We start from the raw sequence: 27,567 nt of genomic DNA, 5'->3' as shown, positions 1-27,567 counted from the left end.
TTTTATCTGCTAGTCTTTTCATTTCTTCGTTGATCAGGCTCTAGAAAATATTAAACATTTGATTGTAATATAGCAAAAACAAAAATGTTTTCACACAAATAAAACTATAAAATTGTATTGGGCGCCGAATGAATCACTCGGTATATAATAACATTGTGTTATCAGCTGTTGATCACAAGATGTGTTTCTCTCGTACGATCCTGTCTTAGACCAATGGGCACGCGGTAAATCGGTCTGATGTTATTCGACATCTTTATTTTTGTGCACTCGTCTTGTCTTTTAGCCCAATGGGTTTAATGTGCTTTGGACTTGTGAAGGAACAAGGCGAAGGTAGGTAAGTAAAAAAAACACTACCGTTTTAGTTTTAAAAAATAATAATATCTCCTAACATCAATATAATTCGAGGTAATAAATTCATAATGATGTATATATTATTAAAATAAAGTTAGTGTCGTCATGTTGGTACTCCGGTCGTGTCGGTGACTCGAGCGATCAGCTGATGCCAAAATAATTACCTTTTAATTTGATGCTATTTAAATTTAAACCCTTTTTTTTTTGGGGGGGGGTGTGTAAACATTAAAGACCAAATCTGTTCTTTATTTTCAAACATGGTTAAAAAAGGAAAATTGATCAGTTCTTAAAAGTTTTCAAGTTTATTTATTTTTAACATTTTAGCGTTATTTAAAAATACATAACATAACGTTATTAAAAAAACAGTCTTTACTGGGTTTTCCCCTGTAACAGGACCACGGTTAGGTTAGGTCCGGTTTATACGGTTGATGTAAATATATTATGGTTTTTCCCGTTAATCGGATGGATAATTATTTTTTTTTAAATACAACAATATTTTAGTGATAGGATTTTGTAATTTCAAAACCTAGGTATACCATTTACTTTATTTCCAGTTCGATCGAATTAAAAGGGGATTAGTTGCGCAATTACATTTATGATTATTATTTCAAGTTAGAATTAGTTGAAAAATTGCAATACCATAAGTACAAATGATGACGAGTTGCTCTTGTACCTTTAAAAATGATAATTTTACAATAAACTATCCATCAAAACTGGACTCCGGTAAGTCATTACCTTAGATATAGACATATAGTTACATTTATAATATATATTTTGTTTTAATTAGTGATCTTCTATGCAATGTGAGCTATGTATAATGACGGTGTCATCATACCTAGTGTAGCTACACTAGAGTTTTCTTAAAATCAAAATGCATAACTAAAAAAAAAAAACAATCCATCATCATTATTAATATGTAGATGTGTTGTTCAACGTTTTCTGAAGGTAAAACAAAATATGATTACTTGGTTTTTGGAATTTCAAATGTAAGAATTATTCAAGATTTTTTAAAGGTTACTAAGAGATAATGTGTTTCACATTTTATTATTATTATTCTATATTATGTAGACATATAATGCGTTGAAATTTTTTCACCCTAAAAATGTTACACATAATATTATGAGATATTTTGCCCTTTGAGACAACTAAAATACTATGATAACCTTGGCGCTGAACATTTGTTGAAATTTTCTTGATATTATTTATTCAAGTACCTACCTACTTTTGGTTTTCCGGTTTTTAATACAAATACATTTGAGTAGATAAATTCAACCAAACCCGTACAAATCCAGCCCGATAGGAAATAAAACAAACATGGGATTATCATTTTTTTTTTAAATATGTTAGCAAATTTACTTAGGGAAAAAATATGCGCAATAAATTATTTTCGTACTAACCACTATAGTCAATGACCCCAAAGTCATCTATAAATAAATTCGAAAAGCAATTAACGCGATATTTACATTTTATAATATTAGGCATGTTTGTATTATGATGTTCGAATTGGTTTTAGCTTTGTTGACATTTTTTATCGTTGATTTGTCTTTAACGTGTGAACAATTGAAACTTATTTTGATAATGACTAATTAGCAATTGCACGCAAAACGATTATTAATTAGTCAAACAAACACATTTATAAATAGGCGTAATTACTTATATTGCAACTGTTCTATATTGTTGAACAATGAAATGTATATATATTTTTTTTAATTAATCTAAATATTACCGCTTGTGGATTTGAATAATATTGTTATGGGTATTACAATTATTTGAGTCCTGTGTAGGTATTTATCCTAAATAGGAACCGATACTTTATCCTTTAGTATCCCACTATATTATAGATACATAGTAAGATCTGTTTCTTGGTCAAAAATATTATATTGTTCATTTATGTAAGTAAGATCTGCTGACAAAGACTATTGGCTAAAAAAAAATCCTGTAATAGGTCACTGCGCTGAGCTATCTTTTAGTAGGGTAAAATAGAATTTAAAAAAGACAATAAATAATATAACGAATTTCATTATACTATTTATAAACAAAAATGATCTCTTATAATATCAACATTTATTTTTAATAATTTTTTAAAACATTTTTTCTGCATTCTGTTAACAATCAATAAAAATATATTTTATCAGCTTTGCGCCCAGGCTCAAATTCAATCTCAAATCACTTATTCTTTATCTTGTTAATAATATATGTATTTGTTTAACCTTAGATAATTTAAAAGTAGTATACATTATATTGTTATTTAAATATTCAAACAAAAAATAAATAAAAGATAACGAATATACAAATATATATATATATATATATATGTTCGACGTTCGTATATAATGAATACACTTTGTCGACAAAAAAAAAAGCAAACAATTTTGTCATAGATAATCAAAAAAATAAAATAAAAACGTTGTCAATGGACGCTGTGATGGTCCGGTAAAAATAATATTTCAATAAAGAATTGTAATTACTGCAACAATTAATTTACACAATTATTTTTTTCGGAAAACTGCTTGTGTCAATTTCTATAGAGTCATTTCATGTCAAATCACTTAATGTGTGTGCGAATGGATTTTCTAAATGCCTCAAAAAAAAGTAAAGAAAAAATTGTAATTTAAGTGTAATTTTTCATTAAATTCTTAAACAATTTTTTTTTCAAATTTTTAAATAGCTAAAAATCGAAAAACAAATTCAGTTTTTTAAATGTCATTAAATTTGTATAGGTAGGTACAAAAAGTTAAAAATAAAATTGTTTTATTCTAACACATCATGCTATACTCTTTTGATTCACAACTTTTTTGGATAATTTTTTTTTTATGTATGATGTATAAAGTAACTTCAAAGTTTGGCATTTTATTTAAACGTGCTAGATATTAGAGCCTATAATTTCTTAGGGCTTAAACCAAAAAATCCCAAATTTCTACAACTCTTACTTATATGTGTATAGAACATTTGGTAGAAGTTGGTAATTGAGATTTATTTTTACTATGCATAAAATATTTGTTTTTAAGTCCAAAAAAAAGTGTGTTAAACACCCCGAATATTGCTGACGTTTTTACATTAAGCTAGTGTACTTAAGCCTCCCCCCTCCCCCCACTTGTTTTAAATTAAATTTCGCGCCCACAGCGATAGTGTAAACACGAACGATTTCATTAAACGTCTTATCTTATGGAGAATAATTATTCGTGTGCTATTTGGTGTTTTATGTTCCATTGAACCGAAGGCGTATTATTATTATCAATAGTGTATTTTGTTTTTATTCATAAAATTATGAAACAGTAGAATGGATTGTCCCGAATTACTATAGTGCCGTTCGAGGTTAATATCCCAGCTGATTACCAAACTAAAATTTTAATCCCACAATGACTTTTGTTTACTACACAAATAAAATACTTATCCTCCACAAATCACAGAACTGCGATAGAAAACCGAATAGTTAACTTTTTGTCATTATTCATTGCGTGAACGGTAAATATTTGTACACATTCTACAGAAATTTACAAAATCATTTTGAAATTACAAATTCATTCACTATATACATGAAAAATATTTGTTCCTCTAGGCAAATATGGTTTTTGAAAGGTTTTTCAAACCAAATTCCAGGATGTTAGCAGAGCTCTTGCTATTTGCTATTTCAACCCTTGTTTTTAATTACTTATACCCTTGTAAAAATAATCAGTGACTCGAAAATATAATAAAATGGAGCTGAAGAAGGGTTAAACTGCCCATAACTCCTTAAAGCCTTTTATAAATTGTTCAGCAAACAAATTTAATACTATCATTTTGCGATTTTTTTTTTTTTTTTTTATTCATACCATGTTATTAGTCACTCTATAATATTTAGACTATTTGCACCTATGAAATTAGTTTTTGTACGTTTTGATAAACAAAATTTGTTTCACCTTGTAAGTAAGACTCTAATACTGTAAATGTAATAACTTAATTTCAGCATAGCAAAAAAAAAAAAGTAACAGAAACAGTTTTTTAAACCCGGGGTTGTTTTTAAATTTATGTTATGTTTATTTATATTGAAATAAGGGTTTTGAGAATTAAGAATATTTAAGGATTTGACCTTAAAAATAATACATTACGGATGTATAAGTCACACATGTTCCATACCTTATTCTATTCAATTTAAACGCCTACATGAAAGGTCTTGATATCCAAGGACGACACTAGTGTGGTCTTCTATCGTAACAACTAAAAAAGGTTATTTAAACGGGTTTTTTAAGTAAAAAAACAACAGGACAAATGTAGTCCTATGACATCTGTAGTGTGTATCCACCTTGCTTTGTCCACTAACCTTTTGTCAATATATGTGATCTGATTTCATCCAATACAGATACAAATATTGTTAACGCCAATTATTTTTACATAGACGGAATTTAAGGGGGGGGGGAATTTAGGGTGTTAAGTTTCATACAAAAATTTACTATGAAGTGTCATAGCAATCATTTATTATCACTTAAGTCGGTTTTCGTTGTAGTCTCTAGCCAGGGAATAAGAAATTGCAAAAAAGAAATATACTAAAGTTAAAAAGTAAAGTCATAGCTACTTTGAAACATTATATAAACGTGTATTTCTTAGTGAAACATTAGAAAACCTTTTCCATCATGGACCAAGTAAAAGGGATTGGAAAAATATTTTAAAACGTTGTTATGGTCTTTGTGATAATGTGATAAAAAAAAAACTAAGTACAAAAAAGAACAGACCGTTTTCACTCATATTTATTTAATAACATTTTGAGTTTCACTTGTCTGGTTAAAAAAAAAGTACCTAATATATTTTGAGATAAAGTACATACAATATCAAACAACCGTTCACTCTTAATCAGTCGGATATGGTAATTATATTATACCAATTAATTATTAGTAATTAGCAATTATTGCATAATTGTTTTTCGTATTTACAATAATTAGGTGAGTAACATACAAATTTGGTATATATATATAATATGTAAATGAGAATACAGATTTTTATTTAGCACAATTGAGATTTTTGTTTTAGATGGCATATAATTTTTTCTTACTGACAATAACCCTAAGCACTATGTACATTTCTGTCTCACAGCGCAAACGCTGTTTTTTCAATGCACTTGCATTTTTTAAGTCGTATGCCCTATATTAATTAGATAACAATATCACATGGTACATACAAAAAAAAAAGTTCCCAGAATTTCTAAGAGATTTCAACAATTTATACATTTTTTTACACCGGTCTAAGGGTTTTCTTGAGTGCCTGGAACTGCAGAGCTACTGTGTCGGACCTTTATGTATATATATTTTTTTTTATGATTACCCGTCGGTTTTTTTCTTTCGGTTCTTCGCTATAATATTTTGACTCGACGTTAAAAAAAACCGCTAACCACGTCTACCATGCTACACCTTATCGGCTTATCTGATGTAAAAAAAAATTGTCAAATGGCATATGTGCAGTATAATATGTAAATCCGCGGTAAATAATAAGGCGCGATAAAAAAAATACTGGCAAAATATTAATTTTGTGCACCTAGACGGGTCGGATATAATATTGCATATAGATATTAAAACGCACACACATGACTGTACACTCATATTGTCTGTACCCATCTACTATGCATGTAAATAATGCAATTAAACAAAAATATGCAATTTCCCGGAATACCTAGGTACTAACTTACATGTGGCCGACTCGTTTACACTAAAATGTATTGCATCTACAGGTAAGTACGAACCGTTTTTGTTTGTATACTTCTATCTATGTAGGTAACATAGCAGTAATAATATTAATATATGCGGTGTATAAATACTATTACCATGTTTGATTAGCTTAGCCGTACTGAAATATTTATTTAGGCAATCCAAATATTAGGTACCGTCGCTGTACAACAATGACTATATATAATAATATCACCATAGTTAACCTCCAATTTTTTTTTGTTAAAAAAATGCCGCCTTGCTTTTGCGATTAGTGGATTTAAAAAAAAAAAATAATTGGGCTAACCATTTATAAAGTTAATCCTTTAAAATCGAGAAAAACAGTTCAAATTAAGGCGCGCTATAGTTTTTTTTTTTTGTAATATTCGAATTAGATCCAAATTTGTATGGAATATCATTTAACATTTACCATAGTATTATCTATATAAGTCGACAAACCAAAAAAATATCAAAAACCCCTTTTAAACACATGTTTGCGTTCACAATTCTTTTATCGGTATTTTTTTTTATACCTTCTGTCTACAGATTCGCATTAAAGCGTTTATTTAAAATAATTGTTTCAGAGTGCTATCGAATTTAAAACTTAAATGCTGACATGTATAATTTTTTTGTGAACTTTTTATGTAAAGAATAATGCGCTGAAAATGTTGACTGGCCAATAACGAGTTTTATCTAATTACTTTTAGTGTTATTAAGTTTTAAAAGCGAAGGTGGTATCTCCTTACCGAGAATTGCAGTGAAGTATTAATTTTGATCTGTGTGCACAATCCATCCACATTAACTTATAAACGGTAACAACTATAAGTGTAATTATTATAAAATGGTTATTGACCATTATATAACGTATGCGTTTACAGTTAAAAGTTTATAGCGCTCTGAAAGATATATCAAGAAAAATTGATTTCAAAAAGAATAATTACAAAACTTAATTTTTATCTCTCGAAAAATTAGTGATTAGTGATTTAAGTGACTCAAGTTGATTACCCTGTATAATGTACTAATTTGAAAAAAATAAAGTTACAATAAATAATATAGGGTGTATCATGATGAAAATTGAGATGGCAGTATTGCATGTAAAATGTACAGCTACACATGAGTCGGTCAGATCACACTTGTAAATAAATAGGTAATATTATAGCATGAGACATATTATAGTAGCTATAAAAAAACTGTTTTTATTACAATTTATAGGATATTATGCATGTTTTTTTAAAACATTTTTAGTATTTTATAATTTGTATACAGTGTTTTAGTATAGTTAATAGTTTGGTAGTGGTATTTTAATATAACAACCGGGTAAAATGTTCTAGTAAATCGTGTAGACTGATAATTAAATCAATATTGAAATTTGAAATTATTAATGAACAGCGTGTGTATTTATCATTTTGTATAATTATTATCCAGAGACCACGTGGTTAATGGTTTTCATATAATATGTTTCAGATATACCTAGGTGGTACTTACTCATCAAGTTAAGATCTATACTATAATATACTGAACATTAATTTAATTCACAACCCTATATGATAGACAGTTTTATTGAGTCAATAACTACAAATCCAAAAATATAACTTTAATTTTTTTTTGTACGTTTAATTTTTGCATAATTATTAGAATAACAGGCAGATAGAACACCCATTCAAGGTTAAAAAATACCTCCCTCGAGTACATATCATAACGATTTTATTTGGAGTTTTTATAGTTTTATGTATATTATTTTAATAATAATAAAAAAAATAATTTTTGGTTTTGGTTTTTTAATGAAATACACTTTTTTTAGTTTAGCGCGGAACATGTTAATAATACACTCAGTCTCAGTTAGGTTAGGTTAGGTTAGGGATGGCGAGCTAGCTGACCTAACCTAACCTAACTGGCGATCAGTATATATAATATAACTACTATTTGTGTAAAACTTAAAAAATAAAAAACTACAAACTTAATTTTATTTAAACTGTAGTTATAAATTATAATATAATATGGCAGTATCTATAAATTTCCGACATAAGTAGGCGGCCAAAAAACCATCGGTTCGTCGACTATTGTCTTCAAGGTCCGTGATATCTTTTCTATACATGTATACTTAGCGGGTGTGTTATATTAAAACTAATAATACTATTGGTAACGCAAAGCGAGAATTGCTAAATCTGCGTAACAACATGCAAAATGCTAAAATGACATTTCAATGACGTGCGCGAAACGTCCAAAAATAAAACACAACAAAGTAAAAACCAATGAGTAGGTAATATTATAATTTTTAAGTCATCCGGTTAGGTTAGGTACAGTACTCGGTTGCAATAAACAGGCGACAGTGCTGCTAAAAAAAAACCTCAAATGTACGTCACACAAGTAATTTATACTTTCACAATACAATATGAAAAATGCCTAGTGGCGATTGATGATGAAAGACTAAAAGCCGTTTAAACCCCTCAAAATGGTATTTATTATGTGCGCTGAACACTTAAAAAAATAATAATTAACTTTGCTAAACAAAATCGAAAAGACCATATTTTATATAATAATGAAGTTAGCCCTCCCAAGTCATCCGATTCCCTCCAAACTAGTGTCAATATTTTTTTAATTGATTTTTAGAATTTGCAAATTGCTCTGTCACCCTGGCTTTTTAGTTTGGGGGGACTTAATTTTGATAGCACAATCATATTTAAAATGAAACAATTTTGCCCCAAAGTTAAAAAACTATTCAAAAAGTGCAGTGCTATTGGTATTACTTATAATATAGTATAAAAAAACAATCACTACACGATGTTCGTGAAGTTGCCTCCCTCCTCCTCTTGCCCTTTGTCCAATCTGCTTCAAACTTGGGCCAATATTTTGCAACTAAGTTTTTAGAATTTAGAGCTTGTTCACCCAACGGTATAAGCGGTTTACGGTATGAGCTTTTAAAGTTAACTATAGTCCATAACATTACAATACTTAAGTGTATATATCATATTATAATAATTATTACAAGACATAATGTAAATCACACATAAATCATAATTCCAAAATACATTATTATTATTGAAGATCATATATTAAATATTGTAAACTCCTCTTTTTGTCCAAATAACCGTTTTTTTAATTATAAGTTATGATATTCCATTTTTTAGTATTTTTAAGTTCGTTTTTATATTTTGTAAGTTGAACACAACAATTTGAATAACCGATATTAATTGGGAGGGGTCCTCGCTTGACACGATAAAGCTTTTTCTAATGGGGGTGCCAAATTGACTGGTAAATTTACAGTTTTTTGTTTATTGCAATCGTTAGTGCAGAATTATATTATACTCTAACTTTAATAATATTAGTAAGTTAAGGGTAAATATTTGTTTTTATCGAAAGATTAATATCGATGAAAATATTTAAAAGTGATAAACGATTTTTTAACATATTATTATGTTTATAGAAATTAATATACTTATCTCATAATAAATAACGAATCTTGTCTGTTTCCAAACGTTAGTATGAACATTTGAACCTATACGTTTCTAATAAATGAGTTAAAAACCGCACATTTTAAAAATTGTAATTTATGTATACTATAATATTATATACATACATTAGTTTGTACACATGATTTCGGTTTAAATAGAGACACTTAATACCGTATTTATTTATGTTTAGCCTTTACGATTTAATTTTAGTGATTGTAACGTACGTTATAATATTAAAATATTATAATATTGTTATTATTGCTATTATCATGTGTACTATAATATTATATACATACATTAGTTTGTACACATGACTTCTGTTTAAGTAGAGACATTTAATGCCGTATTTATTGATGTTTAGCCTTTAAGATTTAATTTTAGTGATTGTAACGTACGTTATAATATTAATATATTATAATATTGTTATTATTGCTATTATCAATGTCTATTACATTATCAAAAAAAAATTATGTTTATATACATTGTTATATATTATTATTTTATATAAATTTGCAAACGTTTTTCGTTAGAGATAAGGAGTAATTAATTTTGACTGAGTCTTACGTAATACCCGTAATAAGTGATACCTAATCTTAAATACACAGATGTGTGGGAGAGGGAGTGGGAAGGAGTTTGGGAGGAGTAGGGTAGGGCAACACTCTGATCCCGATCCTTCCTGATATATATGGTATATAATATTATAATCATTAATAATAAAAATTCAGTGTATAATAACATAATATTTACTGGCCGGAGATTATAAAACATTTACTATAAACAGAACTCTTGATTTTTATTAGTACTCTATACACTTCAATATAATATAGCCAATGTTGACAAAAATTTTAATTCGAGCCCTATAATAATATAACTGAAAGATATAATGCTAATATAATATTATGATATAACTTAGTACATAATATATTAGACTTAATATTACAAACTGTTGTGATGCATGGGTTAATTAATTTTTTTTGCGTTGATTAAATGCAAGTTTTTAGTAGACCCAGACCGTTAAATTTTTGGAAAATAAATTTTTAAAATATTTGTAGCTCTTGTCTCTTGTCTCTATCCGTTTTAAAAATATGTTTTACTATTTATTTTTTTAAAGTAACTTAATATGTAATTTGCTGACATAATTTTCTTGCCAGCAGGGACATATAGGGTGAGGGTTGTTACCAAGGAAAAGATACTTACTAAAAAAAGAAGTGCTATTTTTTTGTTTTCTATCATATTTTAATCCTTTGTGGAAAAAGTAAAAATTATATAAATGAAAAATGTTGAAATACTGTTCGTAGAAACCAATAAATTATAATTTTACCACAACGCGTTTATCATACACACAATTGAGAGTTATGCTAATACAAAAAAAAATGATTGAATTAGCGAGACTTAACGGGCGTGTAAAAGAAGGAAACAAAATCTAATAGTTAATCGGATAAGTTAAAAAACAAATATTAGTTTAGACGAATTTACATGCTTCAAATAAAGAGATAAGGAAGTGTGTAGAGTAGATACATAAAACTATTATCAGACAGAGAAAGCAGAGGGAATGGTCTGATATTTCCTATCTGTAAGAGGTAAAGCGACGAAGAAGATAATAGGTATATATTAACGAGGAATAATTTTTGGCATTGATTATAATAAAATTACAACAGCTATTACATTGTATGACTATCAAAAATAAGGTATTATAATCCGTGTTAATTATTATATTTATTAGTCAAATGGATCTTAGATTTTACACAAAATCACTACTGTTTACCAACTACCGATATTAAATATTATGTATAAACGATTAAATTAAAAACTGTTTTTTTTAACTTAGATGCCTTAAAGATACCTATTGTTTTTTACAATGATTCGGTTTTATTTTTTGTGGCTGTACCCAGTACCCTCGATACTTTTTAAACCGCTGAATCGATTTCTTCATGTGTCTGAAGAAGGTACCCAAAATTTAAAATGTTCGCCTTACCTTCAAAATCAACATAAAAACACCCAAAAAGTCTTTACAGCGCGCTTTAACCTCCTAAAAAATAGCCCAATGAATTTCAGATTTGTATGGAATATTCTTTAAACGTATTATTATCAAACTTTCCTACACTCAAGGAAATACGAACAAAAAAAAAAGGGGGATGAGGGGGAATTACACATTAAACGTACAATATTACCTTAGGTTGCTATCGACAGGTGTGTGCGAATAATATATTCATTATGTCACCGATTCCCCCCCCTCCGTGTTGGCTTTATTGGGTTTACACTTAATTCCATCTTTAATTTAATTTAACCAAGCTACCAACAAATAGTTACAACAAACAAGTTACCAATAAACAGTAAAATTATCGTGGTATATTATCGTCCGCCGTTTGCCAATGTGTATAATAATGTCTTCTCAATGTATAATGTAATCTATTTACCATAATAATGTATGATAATATGTTGTAATTATTGTATACAAAACATATTGAGATGACTTCTGGTAGATGAACCGTTTTACGTCATTTAAACGACAATATTAAAGTTGTCATGGTGTTTCAAAACTTTTTACCATCTCCAAGAGTTATTATTATACATTATAATATTATGTTTGACCTCCAACTTTTCTGAACAACGTTTCTGTGTATATTATAATAGATTTGTATGCAAATGTATAACTATTGACCTTAGGAAAAAGGAAGTAATCGACTTAGGAACAGATATTTTATTGCGCTTCGTAGAACAAAATATTATTTTCAATTATAATAATTATTATAAGTAAAGCAATGCGCACATATATGGCGATAATATAGGCAACACCTGTTAAAAAATGACACGACAACGTTTAAAACTTTTCAGTAATTTATTGTTGTTTATTTTATTATTGTAATTTTCAAACATTATTTTCTCTTTGTTTGTTGTGTGTAGCGTTACAAATTATACTTTTTACACAATAATTTGGAGTCGTATAAAATGCTTGAATAAAAATACATACTAAAAAATATATAATCAAGGAAGACAGATCATAAATATAAAAAAAACAACATTAAATTAGGGTTATAAAAAACGTAGAGTTGGATTATAATATAAAACTAATAGTTTTGGATATAACTTCAAAAATAAGTGAAAATAACATATTAATTGCTGTATGTACACGTGTAAGAAATAAGTAAAATTAAATTAAAAGTTAAATGATATTGTTAGACATAAATGTATTATTCTTCTACCATTTTTAAAAAAATATTATACTATAGTTGCCGTATTTTTTTCATTTTATTAGGTTTATCATTTTGTATTTTAAAAATCAATTAATTAATTGTGCTCAATTCGAGTTGCTAAATCAGTTTTGTAGCAAAGAAGTTTTTAACCATGTTTTTATTTTAATCATAACACCAAAAGAGTATTATCTGGCCTTGTAATTCGAATTTTGTAAAATCGAGCAAACAAGTAAATAAATCGAGTAGATAAATTGGCGCGACGCAAAAAATGTTTGGCTAAAAAAAAATCTCCAGAATTTCCTTTTGAAAATGGTTGAACCTAAGCCATAAAAACGTTATCGTGTTAAAATAACTGACAAACCAAAACAAAATCTGTTCTAAGCCTGTCTCGAGTAAGGGAGGGTTTTTACAAGTACGGTAACCCTTCATTACACTCCGTTTAACGAGAGAACGCACCCGCGCAGTAACTATGCGTTATTCTCGTATAGGTCTGCGCAGCCAGGGGTAACACGTTTGAGTTTCTACGCAGGTACCAGTAGACACTGTACAAAGGACAAAATCGATAATTGTGTAATTTAGTGTACTAATCGAGATGTTTGATTCGCAAAAAAAATGGATAAAAACCAACCTAACCATGCATACAACAGCTGTAGCGATTTTTAGAAGAAATTCCCAACTTACATCACGAAATATGTTATAATAAGAGAACTTGTTGAGTTGTCCACTAGGTCGCGCTGTTTTTCATCGTTTGCATGATATCTAGGGTATGTAAGACCTAAGTTCATCTTGACACTTTGTGACGTCACGCGCCTGACAATATCAGGGGTTCGAAATGTATGGTCGGACGTCAGTGTTACCAGTATAACGGGAAATATAAAAACCGCGGTCCGCTGTTTAACGATATTGACTAACATTTGTCATTGGTACTAGTTATAATCAAATACCAATGATATTAGTTGTAATTTTTTTTTATAAAAAACTTATTACTCAACAGTTAATACAACGTCTACAAGAAATATGTTGGCAGCACCTCTTCGCTTACTATAATACTTTGCTAACCCCTACAACTTTTAAACCGTGTAACGGTCGCCAGGTAGCCCAAAATTTTGGCAGCCCAGCTGGCGGTTACCCTCTCACAGTTTGCCAGTGCTTAAGTAAAGTGAAGTTTTTTTTTATACAAAATATTGACATTTCAATTCATTAGCATATCGTGTGTAGAATGCCGTGCGTGGTGTGCGTTGTATAAGAACTTGCTGTGCCGGATGCCCCTCAGCGACACTATATGTATTTTTTTTAAAAAAAATTTTTTTATACTTATTAAATTACAATGACAAAAGACACGGTCGTCGTCGTCGTCATCATCGTCGGAATATTATCTGACTAATTTATCTGCCGTTCTACGAAGTGTGAACCGACCAATGACTATAAGCTGACGTTGCCGGCACGAAAGAAAGGTGCAGTCACGCGTACTTAAGTATACCTATGTATGTAGGAGCCGCGCGCTAAAGATCTACGTCCATCGGCGGCGGGTAAACCTTATTAAGACTTCGGTTTTTTTTTTAAGAAAAATCCGTTTTCGGAAGAACGCCAAGGCCGAATACCGGATATTACATATTAATATTATTATTATCATTATCGGAATACATATATACTAACAATATTTATATTTTGTACGACCGTGAACTCGTTTGTGGGACCATTTAAACCCGCTTTAATTAGGTGTGTGGTATCTTGTACTCTCGGCAGTGATTTAAATTATTTTACGGTTCCTAATAGTCGACTTCTTAACATCCTCCTACCACCCTTAGGTACAAGTTACAAGTATTTTCAGTATTAATCAATTGATTAATTTTACTGTACTAACTGTACTTGATTAAATGTAAATAAGTGTTTCCCGTCCAAATTTGTTTAACGATTAAAAATTAACAAAAGCCAGCCCTTGACGGCTTAATAAGCAAAATTGTCTTTTGACGTTAACATTGATAACTTATAGATAAACATATTTATTACAGCGTTTTCGAAGCGATTGGAGCAGGCTCGTGTAATGTGTGCAAGATTTCTTCAAGGTGAAGGGGGGCGGGGTCAGGTGAAATTTACGGTAAACTTTAAGGGGATGACAACAACCGAAAATAACAAAAAATATTAAATTATTAAAACTGGGGGGGGGGATAGGTTTAAGCATGTACCAGGTGTGGGGGAATTTACTCCACAAGTCTTTATGCACACCATTTGTGTAAGGGCTATAGCCCTCTTCCCTTTCTTTGATTATTTCCCTTATAATATATTTACCTAAAAACATTAATGACGTTGTCTAATATCAATTATTATAATTTATAACATTAAATACTTCTTAAAAATGAAGGGATGTGTGTAGACCATCACAAAATTAATTTCCTTTTGGAAAACTTAAATTTTATTACACACTTTTTGACGGTATATTGGTTTTGAATGGTGTGTAACATAGTAAACATTATTTTCATTATGTTATAATAATAATAATAATAATAATAATATATATATATATATATATTATGGAGTATATAATACTCAGTAGATTCTATGGAGTGGTGGGTTATGTATTTATGTATACATGTATAGTGAGAGTAATAAACTCATATTATTTGGCAGTCTTTTGTACAACCAAGTACACCTGCAGTTTGCGACAAGCACATATTTAAAAAAAAAAATGTTTTGTACAAGCCACTTAAGTGCGGAGGCGATTGTTTTCATACAATGTATTTTAATAAATACCGAATTTGTTTGGACTAAAAAGCCTTAAAATAATAAGCTATTATGCATTAAAAAAACCTTAAAACATGCATTTGAAAGTTGAAACCTTTGAAATATATAGTTTTATACAAAAATATGCATTTATAGGCAATTTTTTTTATTATAATTTTTATATTTCATACTTGTGTCAAAGTTCCCCTTTTAAAACATAGTTCATACTATATTGTAGGTCCATGTATTAAAATATTGTTTTTAAATAATCCACCATAGCAGTATCCAATAAAAAACCACTAGGCACTAAACAAAACCAATAAGAATTACTGTGTACAGTTTTTCTGGTCAAAATTCGATAAAATAAACATACAATTATTTGGAATGACAATTAAACGATTATTGTTTAAGTACATTTATTTTTTACTTTAAATCGGTCTTCTTTTGAATAATTTGTTTAGTCGAACAACACAAATAATTACACAAGTAATATGAAACGTTTCACATAATAAGCATTTTCAAGTTTATAAATAGCAAATTAAAATAAAATAAATATATATTTTTTAATATATAATAAAAATAAGACGAAGCAGACTAAAAAATATGAATTCTCTTGTGAATTTTTTTATCCATAACAAATTCTAAAATATGCAAAATATACTTTTTCCTCTCCATTTTGTCAAACAAAATCGTTCGCCTTTTTTTATTTTGGAACAAAAATTTAAGATACATCAATTATTTTTCGTTGAGTCCAAATTTTCTTTAATGTGTCTTGTTTTTTTTTAAATTGCCAACAAAGGCAAAAAAAAACACTGTTTTATTTTCATTTCAGCAATTTCAATGTTTTAGAATAATTTTCAAAAATATATTTCAAATGGAATAAACTCTAAAAAAAGAATAGAATAACAAACATAATATCTTATTTGAACTGTGTAAATATTTACCAAAATTTTTTTAATTCTGCTTTTTTTTAATGATTTGTTAAACTATAAACTATAAATAACTTATCGACGGATAGTTAGCTATTCTAAATAATAAAATAGATCATAAATGTAATTAAACCTATATGATTACTTTGCTGTTTAATAGATAAGTTAATGATTATGGATTGCCTGATTAATCATTATGGCCACTGAATACAATCATTAAAATTGAAGAAAATTGTTTAATTAAAATTAGTAAAACACATTTTTCCCATTAACATGACGTGGTTGCCTAAAAAAAACAACACTATAATCTGGCAAGTCTGCATATGTGTACAGAAGGCTCCCATTTTATTTACTGTAATATTGTAAATTATGTAAGTTGTCTTAAATATTAGTCGATTACGCGTATTTGGTTAATATCATGAAATAAAAAAAATGGATACAAACAAACCAATGATGTCTGTATAATGGATATTACAAATGGCAAATGGTCTGTTGCCAATTGAACAATTATTACTAAATTGTAAACATTCAAAGTAGGTATGTTCATAAATCATAATATATTATATTGGCCATTTAAAAACAATGTAAATATTTAATGTATTCGCCCGATTCCTTTGTTTCCAAATGCTATGGATTTTCCACGATCGAAACAACATTTTTAACACAAATACCTTTCTATATTATTTTTGAATGTACTAAAATATTCTAATTTTTCACTAAAGGCAAACATGAAACAACCGTTTTATAAAACAATATTGTTGTTCCTATTTGGTCGTGTAATTTCTTAGCAAAGATAAGGTAGTAGGTAAGTGTTTAGGAAGATGTTTGTTACAATAAAGAATAATAATGTTGACCTGGCCTTGCAGCAGCCTTTTGTAATGGAAATTTCAACATTGCTTTTCTCGCTCGCTCCTGTGTGTTTTCTCCGAATAACCAGAGAGGCGCTAAATTCTCAAACCGCAAACTGTGTACCTAACTCGCGAGTTACTGCAGTAAGGTAATGACTATTTCAATTTCAATCACTAATTGACAACATTTTGTAAATAATTACAGTAGTAAACATTCGACAAAAGGTGCTGAATACCATAATAATTAACATTGGCTCAATTTAAAGGGAGTGTGAAACACTAGACATACTATTCTAACTCCCAAAACTTTCAACCGTCCAAAAAGTCTATTTTTTTAGATTACCTACGTATTATGACCAATTTACCATTATTAAACTGACAGTGATGTGTACATTTTTTTTTATAAAAATTTACTTGTAATAAAGTTACTTATTTCCGCTCAATTCTCCAAAGTAATGAGAGACTTTCGGAAAAGTGTTCCAACCCCAATGGGTCTTTTCACTAGTTTTTTTTATACTCGAATTATTGTGATCGGCCGTTTCTCTATTGTTTCTCCGATTAAACAATAATACACCAAATTTTGTCTATGCGTGTCGGGCAACAATAATAATAATTGTACACGAACCCAATAGGTATCTAATATATAATGCAAAAAAAAGAAAAACAGTAGTTGATCACAGCAAAATCCAAAATAATATACAACTACCGTGTCTGTGTGTGTGTGTGTGTGTAACGGAGGCGGCACGGTCGCGTGGTGCGCCGCCGGTGGGGGCGGACCGGCGCGCACAGGGAGTAGAGGGATTTCCCGGTACGGTAAAAGTGTTGGCGGCACTGTGCGTCGGCGGTCCGTTTTCCACGGCGCGACTACCGTCCGCGTTGCGGCGTACGTTCTTTTCGCACTTGGCCGCCGCCGCCGACGTACCAGCTGCTGCCGACGCCGCCGCCGACAGTCAGCCAGCCAACCCCGCTGCCGCCTGACCGAACCGATCGAATCGAAGTTCGAAGTACCGTCGTCGCCGCCGCCGCCAATACACACTGTGCAGCACACACACACTTCGTCTTCGTCCAGTCGCTTTTCACTTCTCACTTGGCCGCCGTCGCGCGACTGCACTGCACATCACGGACGTACGACGACCACCCTATACTACGATAACGATAATAATAAAATATAATAAACGTGTAATAATAATATTTAAACCCGATTACTTTTTAAATAATTTTTCTCAAACGATTTGTTTTCGTTGCCAACATTTTTGTATTTATACTAATATTTACGGTTAATTTTTTTTTTTAATTCAATTTGTTTCCTATCCCCGGTACACAGGAGAACAACAACGACCGACCCGACCACAGACAACGTCTTGTTCCTGCAACAGTTTACCGGCAAAGCAACGTCCGCCAGCTAATACCGAAAGTACGCCGCCGTCATGCCCGAAGAAAAGAAGCTGTCGTACGCCTACACCAACGGTTTCGCCTCCAACGGCCACGGTAACAACGGATTGCCGCCCGAGAGCCCGGACGGCGAAATGTTCCTGTTCACGTCGGAATCCGTGGGCGAAGGACACCCCGGTAAGCTAGCTGACCGGATTGGGCACGGTTTTTATTTTTTCCAGGTACCAGGCACACGGAAAAGGTGCCCGGTGTGTGTTTGTGTGTATGTATGGGCACCCGAGGTAGTTGCGCGTAGCCGAACACGTGTTTCGTCGGCTGCCCGAACGAACGGCTAGCGGCTTATTTCATTTCCGCCGTTATCTCATCGTCGTCGATGTACTTGATATATTTTTAAATTTAAATTGTTTCTTGTTTTAATTCAACGTCGGATCCGTCTTTGTCCTCGAAATCAAATCGGTTTTCCTCTCCCCTTCTAATATTCTTAACCTTTGATTCTCGAGTTTTAATCTTTTTCTCTAGCGTGTGTGTATGTGTGTGTGTGTCTGTGTGCACAGTGCACACACTAGTTACTAGTATTGTGTGTTACACATTATGCATGTCTGATAAGAGAGGATAGGCTTTTTTTGTCGGCCTCTGCCGCTGGCCGGCGGCCAATCGACAGCGGCCTCAAATAAACACGCACGCCGCCGTCGCCGTGCCGGTGTATAAAATGGGACAAACAAAATATTTATTATACATAATAATAGTAGTAACGTTGTAGCATCATTTAAATGCGTCCTTCGCGTGTATTATTATTATTATTGTTGTTGTTATTATGGCGCCATTAAACTGGTTAAATGACCGTGTTTTTGTTTTTATTTACAGACAAAATGTGCGATCAGATAAGCGACGCTATCTTGGACGCCCATCTGGAACAAGATCCGGACGCAAAAGTCGCGTGCGGTAAGTATTACCTACTTGGACAAACCTTATTTCGTTATCTTCGATTTGGGGGTTTATTATATAAAAAAAACATTTTCATTATACCTACCTTAATTTTTTTTTTCAAACCCACTTAATTTCCCATCCGATATTACAATATTTTACCGTGTCGCGTATATATTTTAATTTATCCGAAAATAAATAATAAACAATAACAAAAAAAAAAAACGTGAACGACAATAATAATTGTATTATCACGAATTTTGCGCGCGCGCCCGTGCGGTTTTTTGAGGTTATGGCAATAATATTTCTACTGCGAAAAATAATTATTGATACGACATTAGCAGCGCTACTGCAGCAACTGATAACAAGTATAAAATAGTATTATTTACAAAATTTTAACATTTTGATTTAATACTTCGCCGACGATAGCAATCATAGCCGCGGTTTACCTCGTAACCTACTAAAAATTAAACCCCCCCCCGACTACATTATGGATAAAAAACAATTGTGTAAATAATTTATGCAGATGGATATTCTAATGCGGAACATTTGGGGAATCGTTTGTTCCCGACAAATAATCGAGTAGTGTATATAAGAATAATAATAATAATAATATTGTAGTAATTTTAATGTGTAATTAAGATAATGGAAAAAATAATTGTTTGTTTTTTTTTTGTGGTGTCCTCGACTGAAAGTATAATATTTTATCTTACTCGTTGAACGTGTGCGTGGTTGTTTTTTTTTTTGAGCAAATACTAAAAAATATCAATACCGTTATAGTGATTGTTGTATTTTGTGAAAGTGTATATTGTATTTCTCTTGAGACGTTTGATGTATTAAAAAAAAATATGTCTATCAGTCATAAAAAATTGGTGCTAAATCCTATGATGATTGAATACAGCCACAGAGAACTGACCACCAGTTTATCTAAAAAAAAAAAATAATATTAATAAATTAATTGTTCTCGTGTTCTTTTCTTTACATAAACACTATCTATCTGCAATGACGTTATATAATTATTGTTGTTTTGGAGACAATTTCTAGTTATTAATTGCTTTTTATTGTTGCGCTTTAAATAAAAAATAATATCAGTTTTTAAGAATCGCATAATTAACGGCGCCCGTTATTATTATTATGTATGTAATATTGTGCAATATTACAAAAAGTTTTTTAAAATTATTATTATGAATGAACTCTTGTGATCTCTTAAATGCATTTAAATTTGGATAATTTTCATTACGAAATAATTGTCTTTTAAAAAAATACCAGTCTTGCTGCGCAGTTTTCAAACGTATAACATGTAAAAATTGTTTTGAAAACGGGGTTTCGATAATTTATTACTAAAAATTTATTTGTAATCGACCTTTTGAATTTAAAGTAGCGCAAGAGTGCACTGAAATGACTTAATAAAAAGGTTGTGTGAAAAAATACAATTTCTAATTAGCGTTTCTCTTCTTTTACAGAAACCGTTACCAAAACGGGAATGGTGTTGCTCTGTGGAGAAATAACGTCCAAAGCCAATGTCGATTATCAAAAAGTAGTTCGAGACACCATTCGACATATCGGTTACGACGATTCATCCAAAGGTAATTGATTTGAATATATTATTAAACATATATAAAATATGTTTATAGAATTACGTTATGTTTCTTTGTTATAATTTATTTACGAGAGATAGATTTTTGAATTACAAATGATAATATAGTGTACAACATTTGAGAAGATAATCAATTGTTACGTCACTGAAGAGGTTATACTTAATCTCGGTATTCAAATCAAGTTTAATTGAATATATTGTACGTAATAAGTGATAACTGCGTAATGGGTAAAAGTAGGCGTTATGACTATTGGATAATTATTATCGTAAAATCTGTTGCCTAAAAATGATATTAATCTAAAATATTACCTCCATACGTAAAGATCGAAATAGTATTTACTGCTTTTATTATATTTGTTTAATTATTTTTACTTGTTTTCAATATTGTGTTTTTTGTAGTATTTTTCCTTTTGAGAGAATTAATCCGTAAAATATTATATATAAGTTAGTTATTTTTAGTCTTTTTCATTGTTTCGTTAATTTCTAACTTATATGATTTTCAAAAGATTGATGTCATAACTCATTAATGACCTTCTTACCTTTGTATTAAATATAAAATAATTATATTTTTATATTGCAGTTTATACTACAAACATATATAGTTCACGCCGTAGGTATTGCTTTTTGACCTCTTAATATTTATTTATACCTTAAATGTAATTAATACATAGGTATTTTATAATCTGTATTATTATTCAAACAAAAACCGTTATCTTTTTCCATTTAGGCCGCATCGCCGCCGCTGCTATAATGTTAACTGGTAGTTAAAACCGCTGCTGTGTTGAAAATTGTATAGACACAAATTTTGTTTGCTTTACCGTCGCGCATTACCCTCCAAAAAAAAACACGTCAAAGTTGAATAATTTAGAATCATATATATATATATACCGCCTACAGGGTTTGACTACAAGACATGCAACGTGCTCGTCACGGTCGATGAACAGTCGTCTAATATTGCGGACGGCGTACACATTAACAAAATCGAAGATCTGATTGGGGCTGGGGACCAGGTAGGGTATCGATAAAGCACATAAACAGTTACGGGGAAACTTTATTGATTGGCTGTTGCAAAAAAAAAATTTAATACAAAAATTGTATGCGTCTTTTGGGATAATAATAATAGTTTTTAAAAAAAATACGCTTAAACTTTTTTTTTTGGGGGGGTTTCGTTGTACAGCAGAAACGTGTTTAAGCATTGGGAAAATAATATTTATATTGTATATTATAATAATATGTTAAGCACAATGGTGGTTTTGACACATCCACAGTTTCGCTTTGATTACATTTTTAATTGCTAATTATCTCGCGAGGTAAGTGGTCGCCTTGATAAAAAAAAATATATATATATATAATAATAATAATTTTATTCATCATTTCTATATTATAAGTGCTTAGGTATCAAATAATAATAATAATATGTTGTATAGCGCGTTATCATACTCTCCGACGATAGATTAAAACCCTATATTAAACGTCGACTATTAATTAACACGGAGCATGCATATTGTAATATATTTTCTTTTATAAAATTCTATGAATTACAAATGATAATAATTTTAAAACAATTTTATCCTATTAAATACAATCTTAATACATCGGATCTTAAGGAATAGGATAAAATAAATAAACGATAATAAGACCCCGGCGGGTTTGATATCTATTGTGGAAGAATTGTGCATAATAATATTATCTTAATGTCAATTAATTTTTTTTTTAATTATATTATTTCAAACGCTTTTAACTTGTAATTTTTCCTTGCATGTGAAAAATATTTGATGAATAAAAAATATAATAATAATATTATAATATGCCTATTTGCATGTTAGTAATAAAAAAACAAAAAGCGACAAAAAGATTTATTAGTATTGTATTTTTTTTGTCGAAATCATTGTTGTGTACATAATATATACTCTACCGATCGAGGAAGTTAGATGAAACCGACAACCTCTACCTACGGATTTCTGGGAGGCATTTTTTCATTTTTTTTTTTAATGTAAACATATGTGTGGTGCTACGTGGGTGTTCTTTTTTTTTTCTTTTATATTACGATCAATCAGTTGTATTGTCTTAGACGAGGCTTGTTGTGTGGGTTGTCATAGACATAATAATAAAAAAAAAAAAACAATTTCAAACTCTTTCGACAGCAAAGTGTGCCACAGTTTTCAACCATTTTGATCTAAGATTGTCTGTTTAGTAATCATAATAATAATCTTTTTTTTTTTTTTTTAAATGTATCGTATCTCAACGGTTATTGTGTGTACGTATGTGTCGTTGTAATAATATAATACACTTGTTGTAATATTTTTAATGACAAATTTTCTATAAGCCATTTTTTTTTTACGGTAACAAACATAATATTAATATTAATTAATTATTGCAATAGGCGTTGTTGAATTTCTATGTTTTTTTTTAATTTTTACGAACACATAAGGTTGTTATTATTACGTGTAAACTTATGACGGCCAGATGTATGTATATAAGTTAAGAAAAATAATTTTTACAAAAAATTAGATGGTTTAAAAAAAAAAAAAGATATTTAAAAAAAATATTGAAAAATTTGCGAACCAAGTTGCTGATTGTTGCTATGTGTTGTGTGTTGTCCCGCTGTCGGGTTGCCGCAGGTTTTGATTACAAGACGTGTTCAGTGATGCTTGCTATCGATCAACAATCGCCAAATATTGCCGCCGGCGTGCACATCAACAGGCCAGCCGAGGAGGTCGGCGCCGGAGACCAGGTATGTTTTTTTTTCTGTAAAACAAAAAAACATCTCAACGATATTGTAGCCAAAACTTTCATATATATATATATATATATATATGTCCTTCTGCTACGTCTTCAAAATTTACTAGACGACATATGATGACTATGAGGGAAAAAAAGAGATAATAAAAAAATTCAACTGCGAGCAAAAAAAATATATATAATAATATATGCCTGATGTACATATTTATATTTGTACGACAGAAGCCGATAATGCAAAATCGGTATATTTTTCATACGCAATGTCTAGACTGCTGGGGTTTTTTATTAAACAGTTGTCTGTTGTCATCTTGTATGTACGGTAGCCGAGGTTTTTGCCGGCTGGAGTGTAATATTATGATGTTTTATGTAAATTTGATAAGTTAGACCGATCCAAGTGTCACGGGTGGTGTACAAACAATGAATTTGTGAAATAAATATTACACACCAACGACACATTTATTTTTTATCCCTAAATTTTAATTTCGGTGTATCGCATGAAAAATTTAAACATGGGACTAACAGCATGATAAAATATAAAAAAATAATGATATGAAGGGAATAAAAACAACGTTTTGTGTTTACCAAAACGTTTGCGTTATTTTGTATTGATAATTTTCGCTATATTTTGTTGGTATGTACAATACTATTATCGCTTATCGATTACAAACAAATAACTTTATCGGTAACTTTTTTTCCAAGAGAGCGCCGCCTTAACAACATTATATTTTTTGCATTCGTCAAATACAATATAATTATTATTATTTACCTGTGTACGTATGTCTTGGTTTAGGCAGCGTGTGGACCGCTATTTGTGTTGGGTTACACGCTTGCTCGGAAAATTGTTATTGTCGCTGAGTTTTAATTTTTTTTACCGAAAACTTATTTTTAGGGATTGATGTTTGGCTATGCGACCGACGAGACTGAAGAGTGTATGCCTTTGACCGTAGTGTTGGCGCACAAACTCAACGAAAAGGTGGCCGAACTCCGAAGGAACGGAGTGTTGTGGTGGGCTCGACCGGACACCAAAACACAGGTACAACGTGTGTTAACTTCACAGAACATAAATATTGTCGTTGTTGTTTGCTATTTTTCTATGTAGAATCTTGGCCACGGTTATTGTTGTTTTTCTTACGTTATCGTTTCGATGTAATTATTTGGTTTTTTTTTTTGTCTTTAATAATAATCATTGTAATTATAATCAAACGCGCCATGTCACCATGCCTACCGTAAGTTTTTTTTTACTGTTAAAAAAAAAAAAAGAGATCGCAAGGTCAAATTAATTTTATTAAATATCCGTATTTATATTACCGTAAAACGGTCGAGCAGATAACAAAACGCATAGATAATAGCCAAAACATATAATTAAGGATAATTAAACACAAACCAACCGATACGACAACGTCGATTGACATATTATGCAAATTTATTTTAGGTGACGTGCGAATACTGCTTGGTCGGTGGCGCATGCATTCCGCAGCGAGTGCACACCGTCGTTATATCCGTTCAGCACTCAGAGAAAATAGCCCTGGAAGACTTGCGGAGGGAGGTCATGTCTAAAGTCGTCAAGACTGTGATACCGCCACAGTATCTCGACGACAGGACAATATTCCACATCAACCCTTGCGGCCAGTTTGTAATGGGCGGCCCACAGGTAAAATTTCCATATATATATATTATATACTTTATCCCCCCAAAATAATAAAAGACGGGTGTATAATTTTTTTATTTTTCACACAGTGCGATGCCGGTCTGACCGGACGGAAAATTATTGTCGATACGTACGGTGGTTGGGGCGCTCACGGAGGCGGTGCGTTTTCCGGCAAAGATTTCACCAAGGTAGACCGATCGGCAGCGTACGCCGCACGTTGGGTGGCCAAGTCGTTGGTCAAATCGGGCCTGTGTAAAAGATGCTTAGTGCAAGTGAGTTTTCGAAACGTTTTCTTCAAGTCGTTTATAAAGTAAATGTACTCTATCGATATATATATATATATTTTTAAGGTATCTTATGCCATCGGAGTTGCAGAACCAATTTCAATAACACTTTTCCATTACGGCACATCTACCAAGACGCAAAAAGAATTGTTAAAAATCGTCAATAGCAATTTCGACTTGCGGCCGGGAAGAATCGTCAGGTCGGTATATCGAAAAGAAATATGCAACAAAGAACAATTTTGTTAACTGTTTCTCTGTTTTCAGGGATTTAAATCTAAAAAATCCCATCTATCAAAAGACGAGCACGTACGGACACTTTGGCCGTGACATATTTCCCTGGGAAAAACCGAAGACATTAGTCGAGTGATGACCGGCGGACTTCTTACACCGTGTGTATGATTCAAAACAAACACGTAGTTTTTTTTTTTTAATTATTAATATTTTTTTTTAATAACATTATCGAATCAAATGTTGTCACCCAAAATGATTGTGTAGCGCTAAGAAACGATTGTCTAGAGAAAAAAAAATTCCTTTACACGTATGTATGTATTTATATATGTATATGTTTCTACCATTTTTTTTTTTTTTTGGTTTTAAACAATTATATATATTTTTTTCATAAATTATTCGAAACTATATATTAAACTATTTTTTTAAAATTATTATTCATATTAGTGAAAACAAAAACAAATAAAACGTTATAACAATTTAAGTATCGTATTAATATTAATTATTATCATGTCAAAAATGTGTCCGAGTTTTATACCGATGTAAATATCAAAAAAATCGAAACTTTAACTGACATAATTTTTTTTTCTCGTCTGTCGCCTTAACAAAGTGCAAGAGAAATAAAAACATTTGACACATCTTTTTTTCTATTTTTTACTATTGTAAATTTTTTTTTGATAGTTTTTTGATTTATTACCGTTTTTTTTTGTTTTTTGTTAGTGTATTTCAAAACTGCAAATTCGATATATTATATTTTTTGTCTCGTAATAGGCAACTTTAAAAAAAATTAAACCAATTTACAAATTTATGTATATATATATATAAGTAAACTTTATATGTATACACATGAAATAGTGATTCATTATGTATGTATGTTGTTTTTTTTTTTCTTGATTAAGTCATCATTGTAAAACAAATACATATATATAATTTTTTCTTCTTCATTTTTAGCATTGTTATCATACGTGTATTTTACTTCGCCATATTTTTTTTTGTTTGTTACAACCATATAAATAATATGGTTATTATTATTGGATCATAATAATAAAAAAAAGTGTCGCTGCCCTCCATTTATTTAAAATGCTCTCGAATTTGTTTTTTTTTTTAATTACCTTGTGTCTGCCGTCTTTTTATATATAAGTTGTCGATAAAAACTAACAATACGACAATTGGGAAGTCTTGTGTTATAAAACGGTAGATATAATATTACCGTCAAATACAGTTTTAACTTTGTTTCTAAGTAAGATTAGAAAATTTGTTAAATTTGTTTATATCGACTGTACCCCTGATAATTGGTTATTAACTATATTATATTGACGTTAGTCGTAGTCGTCCACACAACTCGTCTTCCAAAATTATTTCTGCAATAGTTGTAATCCTTATGTTATAATTATTCTCTTTAAACATTTTCAATTAATGAACTTTGACGCAAGTCTAAGAAAATTTGATTAATGCTACGCCACAAAATTCCAACTTTTCTTTGCATTTTTTCAGATGATCTGATCTGTTCCATTTCATCTAAGATTGTTATTTTTTCACTTAAGCGTAGTTGTCATTTGGCTTCAAATTTTGTGAGTTTCTTTTT

The 27,567-nt window shown here is 30.4% G+C and overlaps 1 protein-coding gene across 6 annotated transcripts; it reads left to right on the top strand.

The window, feature by feature from the left end:
* Positions 1–208: 208 nt before the first annotated feature.
* Positions 209–27,001, top strand: LOC126843760 (S-adenosylmethionine synthase). 6 transcript variants are annotated; one of them, XM_050581503.1, is made up of 10 exons: positions 209–334; positions 18,492–18,736; positions 19,424–19,501; positions 20,947–21,069; positions 23,702–23,814; positions 24,712–24,855; positions 25,255–25,473; positions 25,560–25,742; positions 25,821–25,954; positions 26,019–26,995. In XM_050581503.1, the coding sequence occupies exons 2-10, from the start codon at positions 18,595–18,597 to the stop codon at positions 26,119–26,121; spliced, it is 1,239 nt and encodes a 412-aa protein (XP_050437460.1). In that variant the 5' UTR covers positions 209–334; positions 18,492–18,594; the 3' UTR covers positions 26,122–26,995. The 6 variants fall into 6 exon arrangements, 5 of the variants coding, with proteins under 5 accessions (XP_050437460.1, XP_050437461.1, XP_050437458.1 ...); XM_050581504.1 differs by having other exon boundaries at positions 312–330; XM_050581501.1 differs by lacking the exons at positions 209–334; positions 23,702–23,814 and adding exons at positions 18,073–18,346; positions 21,978–22,090 and having other exon boundaries at positions 26,019–27,001.
* Positions 27,002–27,567: the final 566 nt, after the last annotated feature.

This window comes from Adelges cooleyi, unplaced genomic scaffold (assembly GCF_023614345.1).
Source record: "Adelges cooleyi isolate 19-005CV unplaced genomic scaffold, UGA_ACOO_1.1 ACOO_flye_CR_arks_rails_tigmint_CR_PRNA_574, whole genome shotgun sequence".
Lineage (NCBI taxonomy): Eukaryota > Metazoa > Arthropoda > Insecta > Hemiptera > Adelgidae > Adelges > Adelges cooleyi.
The sequence above is the reverse complement of the archived record's forward strand: the minus strand, read 5'-3'. Positions and strand labels throughout refer to the sequence as shown.